The 16,094-nt window shown below is 43.8% G+C and overlaps 1 protein-coding gene across 7 annotated transcripts in view; it reads right to left on the bottom strand.

Annotated features, from left to right (window-relative positions):
* MATN2 (matrilin 2) overlaps positions 1–16,094 on the bottom strand; it is a 128,903-nt gene that overhangs the window by 29,615 nt on the left and 83,194 nt on the right. For all 7 annotated transcript variants that reach the window (XM_075063123.1, XM_075063119.1, XM_075063120.1 and 4 more), the window contains 4 exons: positions 14,975–15,097; positions 8,659–8,781; positions 6,009–6,131; positions 2,432–2,554 (listed from right to left, as the gene is read on the bottom strand). In XM_075063123.1, the coding sequence (XP_074919224.1) occupies positions 2,432–2,554; positions 6,009–6,131; positions 8,659–8,781; positions 14,975–15,097 (492 nt within the window). The remainder of the gene's footprint in view (positions 1–2,431; positions 2,555–6,008; positions 6,132–8,658; positions 8,782–14,974; positions 15,098–16,094) is intronic.

Genomic DNA, 16,094 nt, shown 5'->3' with positions numbered 1-16,094 from the left:
GGGTGTCTCCTCACGCCCGAGCTGCTATAGAACGGGAGATCCAGAACATGCTACAGATGGGTATAATACGCTCATCTACCAGTGCATGGGCATCTCGGTGGTTCTGGTACCCAAACCAGACGGGGAAATACGCTTTTGCGTGGACTACCGTAAGCTAAATGCGGTAACTCGTCCGGACAACTATCCAATGCCACGCACCGGTGAGCTATTGGAGAAGTTGGGACGTGCCCAGTTCATCTCTACAATAGACTTAACCAAGGGGTACTGGCAAGTACCGCTAGATGAACCTGCCAAGGAAGGTCAGCATTCGTCACCCATGCGGGGGTGTATGAATTTAATGTACTTCCTTTCGGGCTGAAACCCAGAACACTCAGGCTTTTCCCTTCTGTGGTTAAATAGATATTTGCCTTTTTTGTAATAAAATAGGATTACAAAAACTCAGTTCATGTGGTGTTTAAGGCTGGTGTAAATGATCTGTTGTATTACGTGCTGTGATGCCCACAGGAAATCATCAGCTGATAATGGGTAGGCAGATGGCCAGTGAGGACTACTGATATTTCATTTAATTTCAGCTATTTTTATACTGTATTTAAAACAAAACAAAAATTAAAAGCTATACAATCATGTACTAAATATCTTTGTTATGCTCATTTTCCTTCCCCCTTTCTCTCTCTTTGTTACACTCCCTTGTTCCAGCTTGTTTTAAATTAAGCCCCAGTCCTGCACAGAGCTTGTCACGGGATCCACTCACCATTAGGGCACTTCCTCCTGGCCATTCTGGGGATTAGCGCCTTCCAGCGGCTACGCATGCCTCTGGTAGCTTATTGCACGTTCCATTGCTGCTCTGTCCAGGAGCTACAGCTTCCACTTTGTGACTTGGCCCTCTGGCCAGCTCACTGTGCTCTTCCCCTTGCAGATATCAAAGTCTTTCAGGGCAAACTGTCTCACGCAGTCCGTGCTCCACTGTCTGGTATGTGCCACTTCCCCAGTGGCTTTGGGGAAATTGGGGCCCGCCCTCTACTCTGGCGTCCAGTTCAGGGATCCTCTCATCAGCAACCAAGGTCTGCACTATTCCCTGCTGCTTCTCCTAAGCCGTTCCTATCCTTTCTGGCTCTCCCTCCTCTCTGGGTTTTCCAGCCAGAAATCCCTTCTCCCAGGGAGTAACTGTAGGCTGCTTGCTATTCTGACCCCAAACACATCTCCCTTCTCCCAGAGAATGACTGCAGACTACTTCCCCACAGCCTCCTCTGCTATCAGCTTCCTGTCTTTATAAACCCCACCCAGCTCCTTCCTCCTCATCCCATCAGGGGATTATTCAGCTGTAGCCTGTCTGTTTAATTGCCCCCCCTCCTCATCTTGGCTACATTAACCCTTTCAGGGCAAGTGTGGGGTGAACACCCCATCACAGAGCACAATGCCAGTACAGGAGTCCGCTTGCACGTAACTTCTTGCAGGATCACGGCCTCAGGTTGTATATACTTTAGGGAAGGGAGCATGTCTTTCTATATGTTTGCACAGTTTAGCACAATGGGGCTCCAATTCTGATTGTGATTTAATACAAACAATAAATAATATTATTGATTTAATTTATCACTGTAGTACAGTGATGGGCAACCTGCAGCCCATCAGCCCGTCAGGGTAATCCGCTGGCAGGCCACCAGACCATTTGTTTATATTTGTATGGCCACTCACAGCTCCCAGTGGCCGCGGTTCACCTGGCCATCGCTTTCCACAGCTCCCATTGGCCGGGAACAGCGAGCCGTGGCCACTGAGAGCTGCGGGTGGCCATACAAATGTGAACAAAAAGCCTGGCGGCCCACCAGTGGATTACCTTGATGGGCTGCGGGCCACAAATTGCCCACCACTACTGTACTATCTGAGTCTTTTAAAAGCTTTCCTAATAACATGCTTTTTAACATCAGATGTGAATCAGTTTAATGGATTAGATCTCACACAAATGGGAATACAATTAATTACATTACTATACACATTATATCTAGGTGACTTTTAAAGAAGTAAGATACAGTGGCTGAGCAGTAGAGAGGGTTGTAATACTGAAGAAAAATTTGCAATGATTTTTTCAGATTTCATTTCATTACAGTCTTGCCCAAATTAAGCAATCCCTTTTTTACATTCTTTGTCACACAAACAGGGCAAAAAAATGGAAACACCATTCATATTGTGAGCTCTTTGGTTGCAGTACAAAGAGAGAGGCCGCAGAAATTTTAATCTTTTTAACCTAATTTGTGGAGAAAATTACTGTTGCCTGTTGAAAATATAATTCTGTACTAATGTACCTTTGGTTCCCAGTTTCAGTCCCAGACTCCAGCTTCAGAGCTACTCATTTACATTGCACATACTGATTTTATACTGTATAGATGCAGGCAACAAAAGATATGGTGTAATGTCACTTGGTCTGATAAAAACTTACGTTTACAAGTTTTCCCATCATCACGAAGCTCATATCCTTCAAAGCACTGACAAGTATAAGATTTTTCACTGTTTACACACAAATGTTCACAACCAGGATCAGTCAGTGCACAATAGTCCACTCCTGCAAATGATTGGAGTTATAAAAAAAAGTTAAAAATTCATGAATTAGCAGCTGGTCATCTTTAATACAGTTGCATGGTGTATGAACAAGCAAATACTGTATTGTTTGAACAATAATTCAGTTCTTTATCAAAAATAAATATACCTTTAAGAAACAAAAAAGGAGTTTTTAGGTATGATTTAGAGTGGTCCCTGTGGGCAGAGATGAGAAAAGCTATCTTTCTGTTTGCAATAGCTCAGAAAAGAGTCCAGATACTGCAATACTTTTTGAATAAACTATAAAGATATTTTGCTAATGATGTCATATAAGACACAGTTACAACCACAAGGTATCTAAACAACAGAGGTTTTCTTCTAAACATTCACCTTTCATTGATGATTCTGCATACACACTCGATGTGAAAGCATGAGGTGGGTGAGTCCCAGAACTCTCAGTGTACCTGATCTCATTGACTTCAGTGGATTCTGGGTTAGATCATGTGAGCTTTGATGCTGAACAATAATTGACACAAATCATTTAAATTCAGTTACATTTGTTGTCTTGACTTTCCTGCAGATTTTCTTTCTTTAACATGAGACCTAGTGCTCTCTGAGAGTTCCATACTCGGCATTCTGTTCAGCTGTGTGTGAGCTCTGCTGCATATGGAGTTCCATTTACTATTGTTGCTAGATGTCAGAGAGAAGCCAGTTTATCACTATGGTGTTCCTAGTAAATATGACATCAGTCTCTTGATTCAGAAGTGATATACATTAAACACATCTATTCAGCTGCTCATTTAAGAGTTATCTGAAAGACCCCAAAATCTTTTCTGATAATATAAAAAGATTGCCCATGTGATTTTAACAGGGTCGGTTGGAGCTCAGGAGCAGAACAAAGTCTGTTCCCAAATAGATGTGCAGAGAGGGGTAAATTGGCAAGTAGAGGAAATACTCGAGGGATCAGATTCAGTGCCCAGAGGAATCCAGGAGTCACTGTATAGCTTTAATGCTTCTGATGGGAATCCAAGTAATACCTGGAGGAAACTAAATCACCAGAGTTTAAAAACATCTTTTCTACTACAGGAAACAGGACTTTCCATTGGAAAGTTGATACAACTCTTAAAACAGCAACTCAGCTGCTTCCCTATATCCATTGGTTCTGCTAGAAGCAGTGGAGCCTTCCCTCTCCCCTTTCTGCACAGAAGGCAAGAGTTCTGTCCTCGCAGCATTAGTTACCCCTCTTCTGGAGGGGTGGATGGATGGATCTTTGTGGACTTCAGGGGGCAGGAGAGGGTGGAGCAAATATGTTTCCACCCTCTGATTTGCATTATCTTCCTCATGATCCTCTCTGTGACTGCAGCTGTGCGGTTGCAGGGGGACCTTGCCAATGGCAGTTTGACTCTTGCTGGAACTTTGTTGCCCAATGGCAGGGAAAGCAGCAGATTCAGCTGTCCATGCAATCAACGGCTTGGGGAGCTGGGGAGGGAGGAAAGGCAGGTAGCGTGGCTGCCAAAATCGTTGGTGAGGCTTGCTAAACCCCTCTGACCAGTGGGGATAATTCCAGGAAGAATCAGCAAGGCAAAATTCACTGAGTTTTCCTTTCTCATTGGCCCCTTCCGCAGATTTTTACCCTAGAGCGGGCAATTTACCCAACTAACTCTATTAAACTGGAGTGAGTCTTAACTCTCATTAGCTATATTAATAATAGAAACGTTCCTAGGGCAAGTTTAATTTCTGATGTATTGAGGGCTCCTATGAAGGCTGCATTAGTGACATCTCTACCGAGGACTTTAAGTTCCTGAATAATGAAGAAAGTCACTTAACATAATGTGTTCATCCATTGTGACAGGGTCAGGTCAGATGGCTAGAAGAGAGTGGTCAAAGGTAGATATATTAGCTCCAGGTTAAGCAGGTCCCTTTTCCCTGGGTAAGATAACAGGGACTATTCCAGAACACTCAGGAACTTTCTAGAAATAATTAAGGCAGGCAGGCTAATTCGGACACTTCTAGTCAATTGAGAAGTTACTAGAATTAATTAAGCCTAATCAGTACACCTGGTATAAAAAGACGAACTCCAGTTAGTGAGGTGTACATAAGGAGCTGGGAGTGAGAGGATGTGCTGCTGGAGGACTGGAGTACAAGCATTAAGAGACATCGGGAGGAAGATCCTGTGGTGAGGACAAAGAAGTTGGTGGGAGGAGGCTATGGGGAAGTAGCTCAGAGAGTTGTAGTTGTTGTGTAGCTGTTGGAGAAGGCACTCTAGACAGCTGCAGTCCACAGGGCCCTGGGCTGGAACCCGGAGTAGAGAGCGGACCCGGGTTCCCCCTAAAACCTCCCAACTCCTGATCCAACACAGGAAGACCTCTGAGGCTAGCAAAATCCACCAATAAGCGCAGGACCCACCAAGGTAGAGGAGGAACTTTATCACACCACATGCAGGGCTTCCAGAGCAAAGGGTCCATTGATTTATACCTGTGTCCACACACACAAGAGGAGTAGAAGATGATGAAAACAGCAGCAGAAAATTTGTGAAAAGGGCCAATGAGCTGGCTAGCTTCCAAATAATATCTACAATAGATCACTCACCAAAACCCACCTCTTCCACAGCAAAGAGGACAGGACAAGAATGCCCAGTAACATCTTCCTCCCTGCCAGCAGGAGAGAAGAACAGACAACCAGAGATCCTGAGTGAAGGGTAAATGAGATGGTGAATAATATGGAGACTATTGTAATGCTACTATATAAATTAATTGTGTGGCATCATCTGGAATACTGTGTGCAGTACTGGTCATGCCATCTCAAAAAGGCTATTGCAGAGCTAAAGGAGACTCAGAAAAGGGCAACAACAAAGATCAAAGGCCTAGAAAAACTCTCAGATGAAGAGGCATTGAAAAGATTGGGACTGTCACCTCAGAAAGGAGACGAATAAGAGGGAACAAGATTAAAGTATATAAAATATATGGTGTATAGAGAAGACAGATCATGCGCTTCTGTTCTCCGTATCTCATAACACAAGAACAAGGGGATATTAAATAAAATTAACATGTGAAAAGTTAAAAAATCACCAAAAGGAAATACTTTTTCATACAATAAGTAATTGAAACTGTGGAACTCTCTGCCACTGGCAGTCATTGAGAGCAAGAACATAACAAGAGTCAAATTATCCAGAGTTGTCACAATTAATGATAACAACATTTTTTTGGAGTGGATATCAAGCCTCATGTTTTAGAGCTTATGTCAATCTCTAACTATTATAGACCAGGATGAGACCTAATGTGGAGGACAGATTACCCCATATCTGTCTACTGCAGGTTCTCACATCTTTCTCTGAAGCATCTGGTACTGGCCACTGTCAGAGACACAATACTGGACTACACAGACCTTGGGTCTGATGCAGTGTATCAGTTTTACGTTCCTATTGTTTATTTGCTTCCCTCCGCTTTAATTCTCATCAAAGAAATTATCAAGAAACTTACGTGTGCAGGTTTTTAGGTCTTCATTAATGATGAATCCTTCAGAACACTGACAGACATATGAGTCGCCGGTGTTTAGGCACAGCTGCTCACAGCCATGGTTGTTCTCAGCACAGTGATCCACTCCTAATGGTTTATGTTCGGAATTAAGAAAACATATTAGAGAGTTAAAGACCAAAACCATGACATGGTACTAAGTGCTAGAGAATCTTTGTACATATGATTATCAAAAAAAACAACAACCCATAAATGTTTGCACTTATATAGCTAACCCATCTAAGGATCCATTTGAGAAACATGAGTTAACTTATCCTTATAACAGCTTAGTGAGGTAATTATTTATTATTCCTATGTTACAGACAATGAATGTAAGGCACAGAAAGATTATGACTTGTCCATAATCACACAGGGAATCTGCAACAGAGTTGGGAACAGAGAACCCAGGAATCCTTAATCACAAGGCCATGCTCTCTTTTCCACACACATAAATCTTTTCTTTGTTCACCACGTTTTTCTCAGACAGTAAATATGAGTGTTAATCATTTATGAGTTTCAACTTATTCCACAACAATTAGAAGATTATGAGTAAATTCTGTTTAAACTGACATATGATAATTTAAAAATGTTCTTTTGCTACTAGGTTCTATTTGCAAAAGCCAAAATATGGGACAGTTAAAAAGTGAGAGTGTAGGGGACTTAATGTAACCACTTTGCATTTTATTGATTCTGTATTTGTGACGGAAATGGTCTCTATAAAAACCAAATATATGTGTGAATTGAGTTTAAAGTCTGCACTGTATCTCCTAACAAGGGACAACTGAGAGGTATGATCGATAGTTCATAAAGCAAGATATGTGCTTATGTAAATGTGCAGTGTAACTTTGCTGATTTTGTAAAAGTACAGAGCAAAGCACTTTTTAGCAAGAAAAAATCTTAAAACATTTTTATAGCAAGCTTCCCCCTTAACATTTTATAGTGGACATTCTTTACTGTTCTTAGTCACATGGGTGAAATTCACCCTAGCCCAACTTGACTGAAGTCAGTGTTACCCAATATAAATGTTGTCTATTATGTCTCAATTCTGCAAAGCATCTACAGATGCAAAAATTTACTGGATTATCACAGTCATATCTATATCCATTTGCTAAGCCTAATAATATTGTGCAAGATTGGTTTTTTAAAATCATATAAAATATATATACAGGAATCTGTCCCAATTTAACATCAGACATAGTTACAAATACTGTTGGGCTGAACAAGTGAAGCCAAGATTGAAATTTTTACTAATTACAATAAATTCCAGTTGGCACATTCTCCTTTTTTCCATAAGTTTACATCATCATAAGTGGAGCTGTGCTTTGGGGTCGTTGTACAAGAGAAATGTGAAACAATTAAAATAAACAAACCCCTATCTTATTTGGCAAGTTACATTCTCAGATCATCATCATCTGTTACAAATAAGAGATGCCCATTGTAATATGTATTATTAATATCACTTTTAAAATCTAAATGTTCTGGCTTCTCACACTAAATCTTTCCTTATGTTCTTTCAAGTAACATAGTAATCACAAATCTGCCCATCACCAGGCTTCTGGAACTACAGTAACTATAAATTTAGGTCAACATGTTTTGATATCTAAATCTGCAAAAATAAAAACTGTAATGTTAAAAAAGAGAAAAGGGCCAAGATTTTCAAACGCGACCAGTAAACTGGGTTGCCTCAGTTGTGGAGTGCCTTATTTGTGACACCTTAAAGGGGCTTAATTTTCAGAAAGAGCCAAGTACCTGCCCATCTGAAAATCAAACCAAGTTGTATAATTTACTGATATTACAATGTATCAAAGTTTTCTTGTATGCTGCAGAATCCATCAACAGTTTATTTTGATCAATGAAGATAATAATTTTCTTAATTATACAAGTCTTTGGGTACTTTTTTCCAAATGGCATAAGTACATCAAGAAAAATTGCAGCTCTCTGCAGTTGTAAAGTGCTTCTTTAAATACGCAAAATGGTTCTGGGGAAAACAATATCTTTTCACAACTTAGTGATTGCAAATACACAGAGTTGGCATGATTTTTGGTAGAACATCATTCCTTTAGCAGTATTCTAATTATCATATAGCAAGGGATGTATTTATATCAGATAGACTTCATATGAAATAAAAATAAACCAGCATTTGAGGTAAAAAAACCTTAGTATTAGATGTGTAACTTTCTAAATATCTGTTAAAATTGGATGTATTTTTAACAAGCACTTCAAATAGGGTGACCAGATGTCCCAATTTTATAAGGACAGTCCAGATATTTGGGGCTTTTTCTTACATAGGTGCCTATTACCCCCCATCCTCTGTCCAGATTTTTTACACTTGCTATCTGGTCACTCTAACTTCAAAATATGTCAGGCACTCCTGCTAAATAACATTCTTATAACAGGAATTGTTTATAAGACAATACACTTGTTCTCCACTGGGTGGACCTATGCAGGCATTTTACCAACATTACCTCACTAGATCTGGCTTTTGTTGGATTTTACAGTTACAACATCTTACATAGCCTTGAAAGATCTCAGAAGGGCCCCTGGAGAGTTCCCTTGTTCTTTTTAAAACTCAGCCCAATGCAAGAACTAATTGCTGCACTTTGTGTGAAACACTCACTTCTGCAGGTTTTGCCATCATGGTTTAGGGTGTATCCACTATGACATCTGCACACAAAAGAGTCTTCTGTGTTAACACATTCCTGTTCACAGCCATGTTTACCCAAAGCACAGAAGTTTATTTCTGTGGAGAGAGAGGTTAAAGAATACAAGTTATGTATGCTGGTTACTGAACAAAACATCATGCTTCTTAAATGGCACTAACTTCCATGTGACAGACAGTTAATAAAACTGTGGGAAGCAGCTGATCTGGTGGCCTATTAGTAAAAATGTGCAAGACTTTGCTTTGATTCCCATACTCTTTCTTTCCCCAGCCATCAGAAGTAATATCAATGCTTTGGGGAGGAGGAATGCCTGGTACTGCTCAGCAGTGACACACACAGTTTGGCTTAGAAAAGAGGAAGTAGAGAAGTTGATGGATTGTTTTATTTTATAAGTCTGTTTAATGTGAACCATGAAGTAAAGTGTTTGGGAATGAAAATACTACCAAACTGAAGGGCTAATCCAAAGCCCACTGAAGTCACTGAAAGAATCCCATAATTCACAATTGTACTCCTGGTAATAAACATTATGCTTGGAAATGTTTGCAGGATTGGACCCTTTGCTCCTGTGTTCCTCAAGGAACACCTGTCCTGTAAAGTCCTGAATATAATCACAATGCTATATAAGATTATAAAAATAGCAGCAATCCAGACTGATGTTAAAAATGATACCGGTACATGAAAGCACATACCAAAACACACATTTTTTATGAAGATGAAAGACATTTAATCGTGTTCCAAAAGAGGCTATTTTCTTGGCTGTAATCTATGTGAGTTTACAATTAGAGAAATCTTAATACTACTTCTTGCTCCTGGCTTTCATAGTGCTTAGGTACTGAGCTAGCTGCTTCATCTGTGTGCAAGTTCTATATGTGCCTTAAGAGTCTCTCATGATGCATCGGCTTTGATGCAAGCTTGCTGGGTCCCACACCAGAGGAGCTGCATCATAGAAATCATAGAAATGTAGGACTGGAAGGGACTTCAGTAGATCACCTAGTCCTGTCTCCTGCACTGAGGCCTGGTTTACACTACAAAATTAGTCCACCTAGCTGCGCATCTGTCTACACTTAAATTTGTCTCCCACTGATGTAAGTGCCCCTTTATGTAAATATCATAGCACCAGCTCCCCGAGCAGCATTGAGCCATGGTCAATGTATGGAGGTCAATGCAGCGCAAGTGTAGACACTGCATTACTTATGTTGACCCTAACTAGTACTCCAGCAGCTGTCCCACAATGCCCAACACTGACCACTCTGGTCATAATTGTTAACTCCACTGCCCAGAGGTCACATATATCACAAGCCCCCACTCCTTTAAAACCCCTGTGAATTTTTGAAATGCCTATTCCTGATTGTCCAGTTTGGTGAGCACATTTCTATCTGCTCTTCTTTGTTGTGTGCAACTGCCCAGCTGACCGTGCCAGCTACATGCTCCAGATGCACATTCCTGCCTGGAGTAGACGGGAGATATTGGATCTCCTGGGCCTACGGGGAGAAGGGCTGTGCAGGCACAGCTCTGAACCAGCCATAGAAACGTCAACGTCGGTGAGCAGCTTGCTCTGGGGAGGCAGAAAGAGGGCTATGACAAGGACCAGCAGCAGCGAGAGCCATGAAAATCAAGAAACAGAGTCGACTTTAGGTCTATTCCACCAATTCCCCAGAATTGGGCCCCACGCCTAAGAGGGCCCCACACCCAGCGAGAATCCTTTCCCTGGCTAGAGGTGCCTTTTTAATTTTTACTCACCTGGCAGCACTTTGGGTCTTCGGCAGCACTTCGGTGGCGGGTCCTTCAGTGCCACCGAAGACCTGGAGCGAGTGAAGGACCCACCGCCAAAGTGCCGCCGAAGACTTTGAGCACCACCCGGTGAGTACAAGCCCCACATGTTTTTTTATATGTATGTGTTTTGGTTTTTTTAGTCATCCCTCCTGGGGCCCCGTCAAAACTGTCTGAATTGGGCCCCGCACTTCCTAAAGCCGGCCCTGTCAAGGAACTGTGGCAGGCATATCAGAAAGCCAGTAAGGCCAACAATCGATCTGGTACCAAGCCACAGACCTGCTGCTTTTACACAGAGCTGCATTCCAGATGTGGTGGAAACCGCACCACCATCTCACACACCGTCATGGATACCTCTGAGGAGCCTGAGTCACAGGCCCCTGCTGCAGGGCTGGTGCAACCATTTAGGTGACCTAGGTGGTCGCCTGGGGTGCTAGGATTTGGGGGCGCCATTTTCTTTGGCAGCGACCGTGGCGACCAGATCTTCGGCAGCCCCGGTCACCGCTGGCATTTAGGCGGAAGGAGTTGGGGCAGGGGAGCATGGGGAGGGCTGCCTGCAGCAAGTGGGGGGGGCGCACGCAGGGGAACTCCCCACCCCAGCTCAACCCTGCCCCACCTCCTCCCCGAGCACACCATGGTTGCTTCACTTCTCCTGCCTCCCAGGCTTGTGGCGCCTAAGCTGATTGGTGCTGCAAGCCTGGGAGGCGGGAGAAGTGAAGCAGCCACAGCGTGCTCGGGGAGGAGGTGGGGCAGGGGTGATCTGGGGTTGGGGGAGTGCCTCAGGGCAGAGGGTGGGGAGCTGCTGCAAGGGGGGTGCCTCAGGACAGGGGGGAGGGCGCAAGGTGGAAGTTTCACCTAGGGCGCAAAACATCCTTGCACCGGCCCTGCCCTGCTGTGAACAGCAAGGAGGAGGAGTATGGAGGACAGGTGATGTCGCGGGGGGGTCCAGTGGTGCTGCAACCCAGGACTGTTTTTTAACTCTACCACAGTCCAGCAAGTCCCTACAGTCAGGCACAGATGAGCCCGATGTAGGGGAAGGAACCTCAACTAAGCATGTAAATGGAATACCCATTTGAGTGACAGCATCCCCAACTTAGCTGGACACAGCTATCAACTTTTCATTAATTCACTCATACTACAATAGGTAGTGATACAACAAAGAGATAGAATTGCTATCTGCTTTTCATTCCCCTCAAGAGTTAGGCAGGGGAGGGGGGCCATGCGGACCAGTTTGTTTATGTACACAGCGATGTCTCTTGACTCCTCCTGAGAGATCTCGATGAAACTTTCCTGGAGGTACACTGCAATCCTCTCCCAAGGTTTCTAGAGATGACAGCCTTATTTTTAACTCCGCGGTAGGACACTTTCCCATGCCAGCAGGGCCAGCTCCAGGCACCAGCTTAGTAAGCAGGTGCTTGGGGCGGCCACTCCGAAGAGGGGGCAGCACGTCCAGCTACTCGGCGGCAATTCAGCAGAGGGTCCCTCACTCCCGCTTGGAGCGAAGGACCTCCCGTTGAATTGCCACAGATCGTGATCATGGGTTTGTTCGTTTTTTGGGGTTTTTTTTTTTTTGGCTGCTTGGGGCGACAAAACCCCTGGAGCCGGTCCTGCATACCAGCTGGCGATAACTTCAGCAGGCACCATTCAAATACGCAGTCTAGTAGCATTCAGATCCAGGTGACTTGAAAACACCAGCAACAGTTGTGCTGTCTGTGGCTTTGTTACCCTCAGGAGTGAGATATCAGCCAAACCACTACCATCTGTGGAAAATGGTGCCAGTATTCAGTGCAAGTGCCTTATACTCATAGTTTCATGCCACTGAGCAATTCCCTTCTCGTTTCCCTCACCCGTGGCAGCACATAGTCACCATGGCTTGAGCAGAGAATGGCACCAGGCACAAGCACTCCAAAGCAGAAGTGTCAATAAACTCATTTTGTTTAACACTTTAGGGCAGCAATGGAAGGAGGGAGTGCTGAATAAGAAGTTTCACTTTCCATTTCTATTGTACTGACAATAGTACCTCTGTATGTTTTAGCTGCAGCTGATGTGGCTTGAGAGGTTCCCCCTCCACACCAGAAATGGTGCTCCACCATCTGCTGCTGCTCTGTAAATGCCACCAATAACCTTGAATTGGTTCTCGCTATATGCCACAGCAAACTGACCATCATGTTCCCTGCGGCTCTTTTTGCAGCTCTATAAATACCGGAGAACGATGCGTTCTGTGTTTGCAGTGCTCATGACAAAAGCGCAGAGCTATGCAATCTTCATGCTTTTGCCAGATACTCCAAGCAGTGACAAGTCCCATGCAGGTTCACAGGAAATTGAAAATAGGTGCAAAAATTATGGGATAAAGATATATTATGGGATGGATAATAGTGCATTACGGGAAGTTGACCCCTGCTCCCAGTCACCCCTACGTGAATCGTTTCTACCCCATCAGGCATTGCCAAAACTACCCAAAAGACAGCATGTTGAATGGCGGTAGGTTGCACAATGGGATACCTACCCATTGACACAAGTAGTCCTGGAGAGTACGTGCAGTGCCGACACAAGGAGATAGGTATGCACATGCACAAGTGATATACTAAGTGCTGCAACTTTATGCTGACGTAACTTGTGTCAGGAAAGCTTTGTAGTGTAAACATGGCTTAAGTATTATCCACACCATCCATGATAGTTATATGTCTAACCTGCTCTTAAAAACGTCCAGTGATGGAGATTCCACGTCCTCCCTAGAAAATCTGTTTTATACCAAGGTCCATTCCCCATTTAAGAAGCTAATACAATGGAGGGTATTTTCTAAGTTTTGTAAGGAGCTGGGATGGTGATTAGACTAATAGACTTTAAGGTCAGAAGGGACCATTATGATCATCTAGTCTGACCTCCTGCACAATGCAGGCCACAGAATCTCACCCATTCACTTCTATAACAAACCCCTAACCTATGTCTGAGTTATTGAAGTCCTTAAGTGATTGAAAGGAGTGATTCTCAGCCAGGGCCCCTGGGGGCCGCAAGCTGGTTTCGGGGGGGCCGCCAAGCAGGGCCAGCATTAGACTCTCTGGGGCCCAGGGTAGTAAGCTGAAGCCCCACTGCTTGGGGCTGAAGCCCTGAGCCCTGTCACCTGGGGCTGAAGCCGAAGCCTGAACAATCTAGCTTCATGGAGCACCCTATGGCATGGGGCCCAGGCAATTGCCTGGCTGCGATCTCTTAATGCCTGCTCTGGCTTTTATATGCACAAAACCAGTTATTGTGGCACAGCTGGGCTGTGGAGTTTTTATAGCATGTTGGGGGGCCTCAGAAAGAAAAAGGTTGAGACCCCTGATTTAAACTCTGTAGTGATTAAAATATAAATGTAAACTGCTTTTAATAACTAAATAATACATCCCCTACTTTCCCAAAATTAGTCAAAGGCATCTGTCCTTGGCTACAACATATATTTGAAGTATTTAGGCCAAAACCACTTGTGTTACTATAAGCCCAGATAAGAACTGTAGCAGGGTGGTTACCCGCTCCTGCCCTGAGGGGTTTAAAAGGCAGCCTTGGAGAGGGCTGCAGCTCTAAAAGCTGGGCTCACTGGGGAAGCAGCTGCAGCTGGGCCACACCCCAATCAGGCCACAGCTGGCCTGTATAAAAACGCTGTGAGCCAGGAGCGGAAACAGTCTCCCTTTGTGTGTAGAGGGAGAAGGGCCTGGCTACAGGGAGCTAGACACAGGGTACCTGAGTGAAGCAGGGCTGGGGAAAGGCAGAGGAGCTGGGGAGCTCCAGCCTGGAAAGCCCCAGGCTGTGGCCTAGCATAAGGCCAATAGGTACTGGGGGTTGCAGAGGGCAGTCCAGTGGTAGACAAAGGTGGCAGGTCCAAACCCAACCTTGCCAGTGATGAGTAGGCTGATACTGCAGTCTGCCCCAGAGCGTGGGGACTAGATGATGACTGGCAGTAACCATACACTGAGGCAAAGTGGGGATAGTGGGTGGGGGTTCCCCTGGAAGGGGGAGTCCCTGAGGCTGAAAGGGATTATTGCCAGGGAGCAGCACCCCAGGTAAACAGGGCACTGGGGTCCTGGGAGGGACACGGGGGCCAGAAGACAGGCAGATCACTGGCCTGCAGAGGGTGCTCTGGGCTGGAAATTGAGCTAATTCCCTGAGAGACTAGCAGGAGGTGCCACAGGGGTGAGTCCGAATCTCTACAAGAACATTTCAAAGTAGTAATGAATGTCCTGGTTTTGAGCCATCATATGTCCCATAGTACTCCCCAGAATTGCTTCAAACTCTTCAGAAAAATTGTAATGTAGTGTAAAATCTGGTCTGTGAAATATCAAGGAGTTTGGTTTAGTTTTTGGCCAAGTTATGGGGTGAAGGAAGGGGCTGAGGTTAAAAATCAACCTTAAAATAGGTTTGTTTCAGCCTTTACTATGGAAGAGGCTATGATCTTTCTGTAAATTCAGCCATATAGGTTTTCAGAAGTAAAAGCAGGTGAACTTTATTGCATACAGTAGGACAACTTACTTTTGCAAGTTCTCTTATCTGGATTAAGAGTAAACCCGTGTCGGCACTGACAAAAATAGGAATCATTTGTATTAACACATTCCTGTTGACAGCCATGGGTCTGCAAAGCACAGTAATCTGGTCCTATAAAAAGAAAAAAATGCGCAGCAATGAGGAACATAGACAATTAAATTAAATTAAACTAAACACAATTACCTCAGTTTCTTTAAATGAACATCTCTCTTTCTGGACATTCTCCTGACACCTTGCCATACTTTCTCAAGCTGTGAAAACAGAATGTTCCATTTTCACACAGACTATAATATATCATACATATTTTTAATGAAGCCTTGGGGGATAAGTTTTTAATGGGAGGATGTACAGAAATGAGTGTTAGTATTTTTGCAGCTAAATACCCATAGAGCACAGTGAAAATGTATCACTTGGTTTTCTAACAAATTACCTGGTAATACTCTTTTACTGCATACAAGTTAGATATGATTTATAAGAAGTGTATTAGTGTGCTTTTGAGTGCTTTGCACTAGATCAGAGCATTACTTTATCTGCAAAGTCAGGGTCTGAACAACTCAGGTTTGTTTGCTTTGCAGTTCCCTCATTTAAGTTGCTCGTGAGATGATAGTCACGAAGATGTATAGGTTTCAGAGTAGCAGCCATGTTAGTCTGTATCTGCAAAAAGAACAGGAGTACTTGTGGCACCTTAGAGATTAACAAATTTATTTGAGCATAAGTTTTTGTGGGCTACAGCCCACTTCTTCAGATGCATAGAATGGAACATATAGTAAGGAGATATATATACATACAGAACATGAAAAGGTGGAAATTGCCATATCACCTCTAAGAGGCTAATTAATTAAGATGAGCATATGAGATATGTGTTTGTACAGAGGCTTGCACAGTGGGGCCCTGGTATATGATTGAGACTCAGAATGCAGGAGGCTCCTCTCCTCCCCAGAGGTAGCAGCATGGGGTCCCATTGCATCCCATAGGTAACAAGAGGGGCTCCCCTTCCCTTTGGAAGGAGGAGAATCAGCAACCAGGATGGTGGCAGGAAGACCCCTAATAAGTATTCCAGGAGCCATGTTGTACACGGTATACCTGCTTGGGCTAGTGTTGGCAAACC

The sequence above is a fragment of the Chelonoidis abingdonii genome, chromosome 2, assembly GCF_003597395.2.
Source record: "Chelonoidis abingdonii isolate Lonesome George chromosome 2, CheloAbing_2.0, whole genome shotgun sequence".
In the NCBI taxonomy this organism is placed as follows: domain Eukaryota; kingdom Metazoa; phylum Chordata; order Testudines; family Testudinidae; genus Chelonoidis; species Chelonoidis abingdonii.
This window is presented reverse-complemented; position numbering and strand designations above follow the sequence as displayed.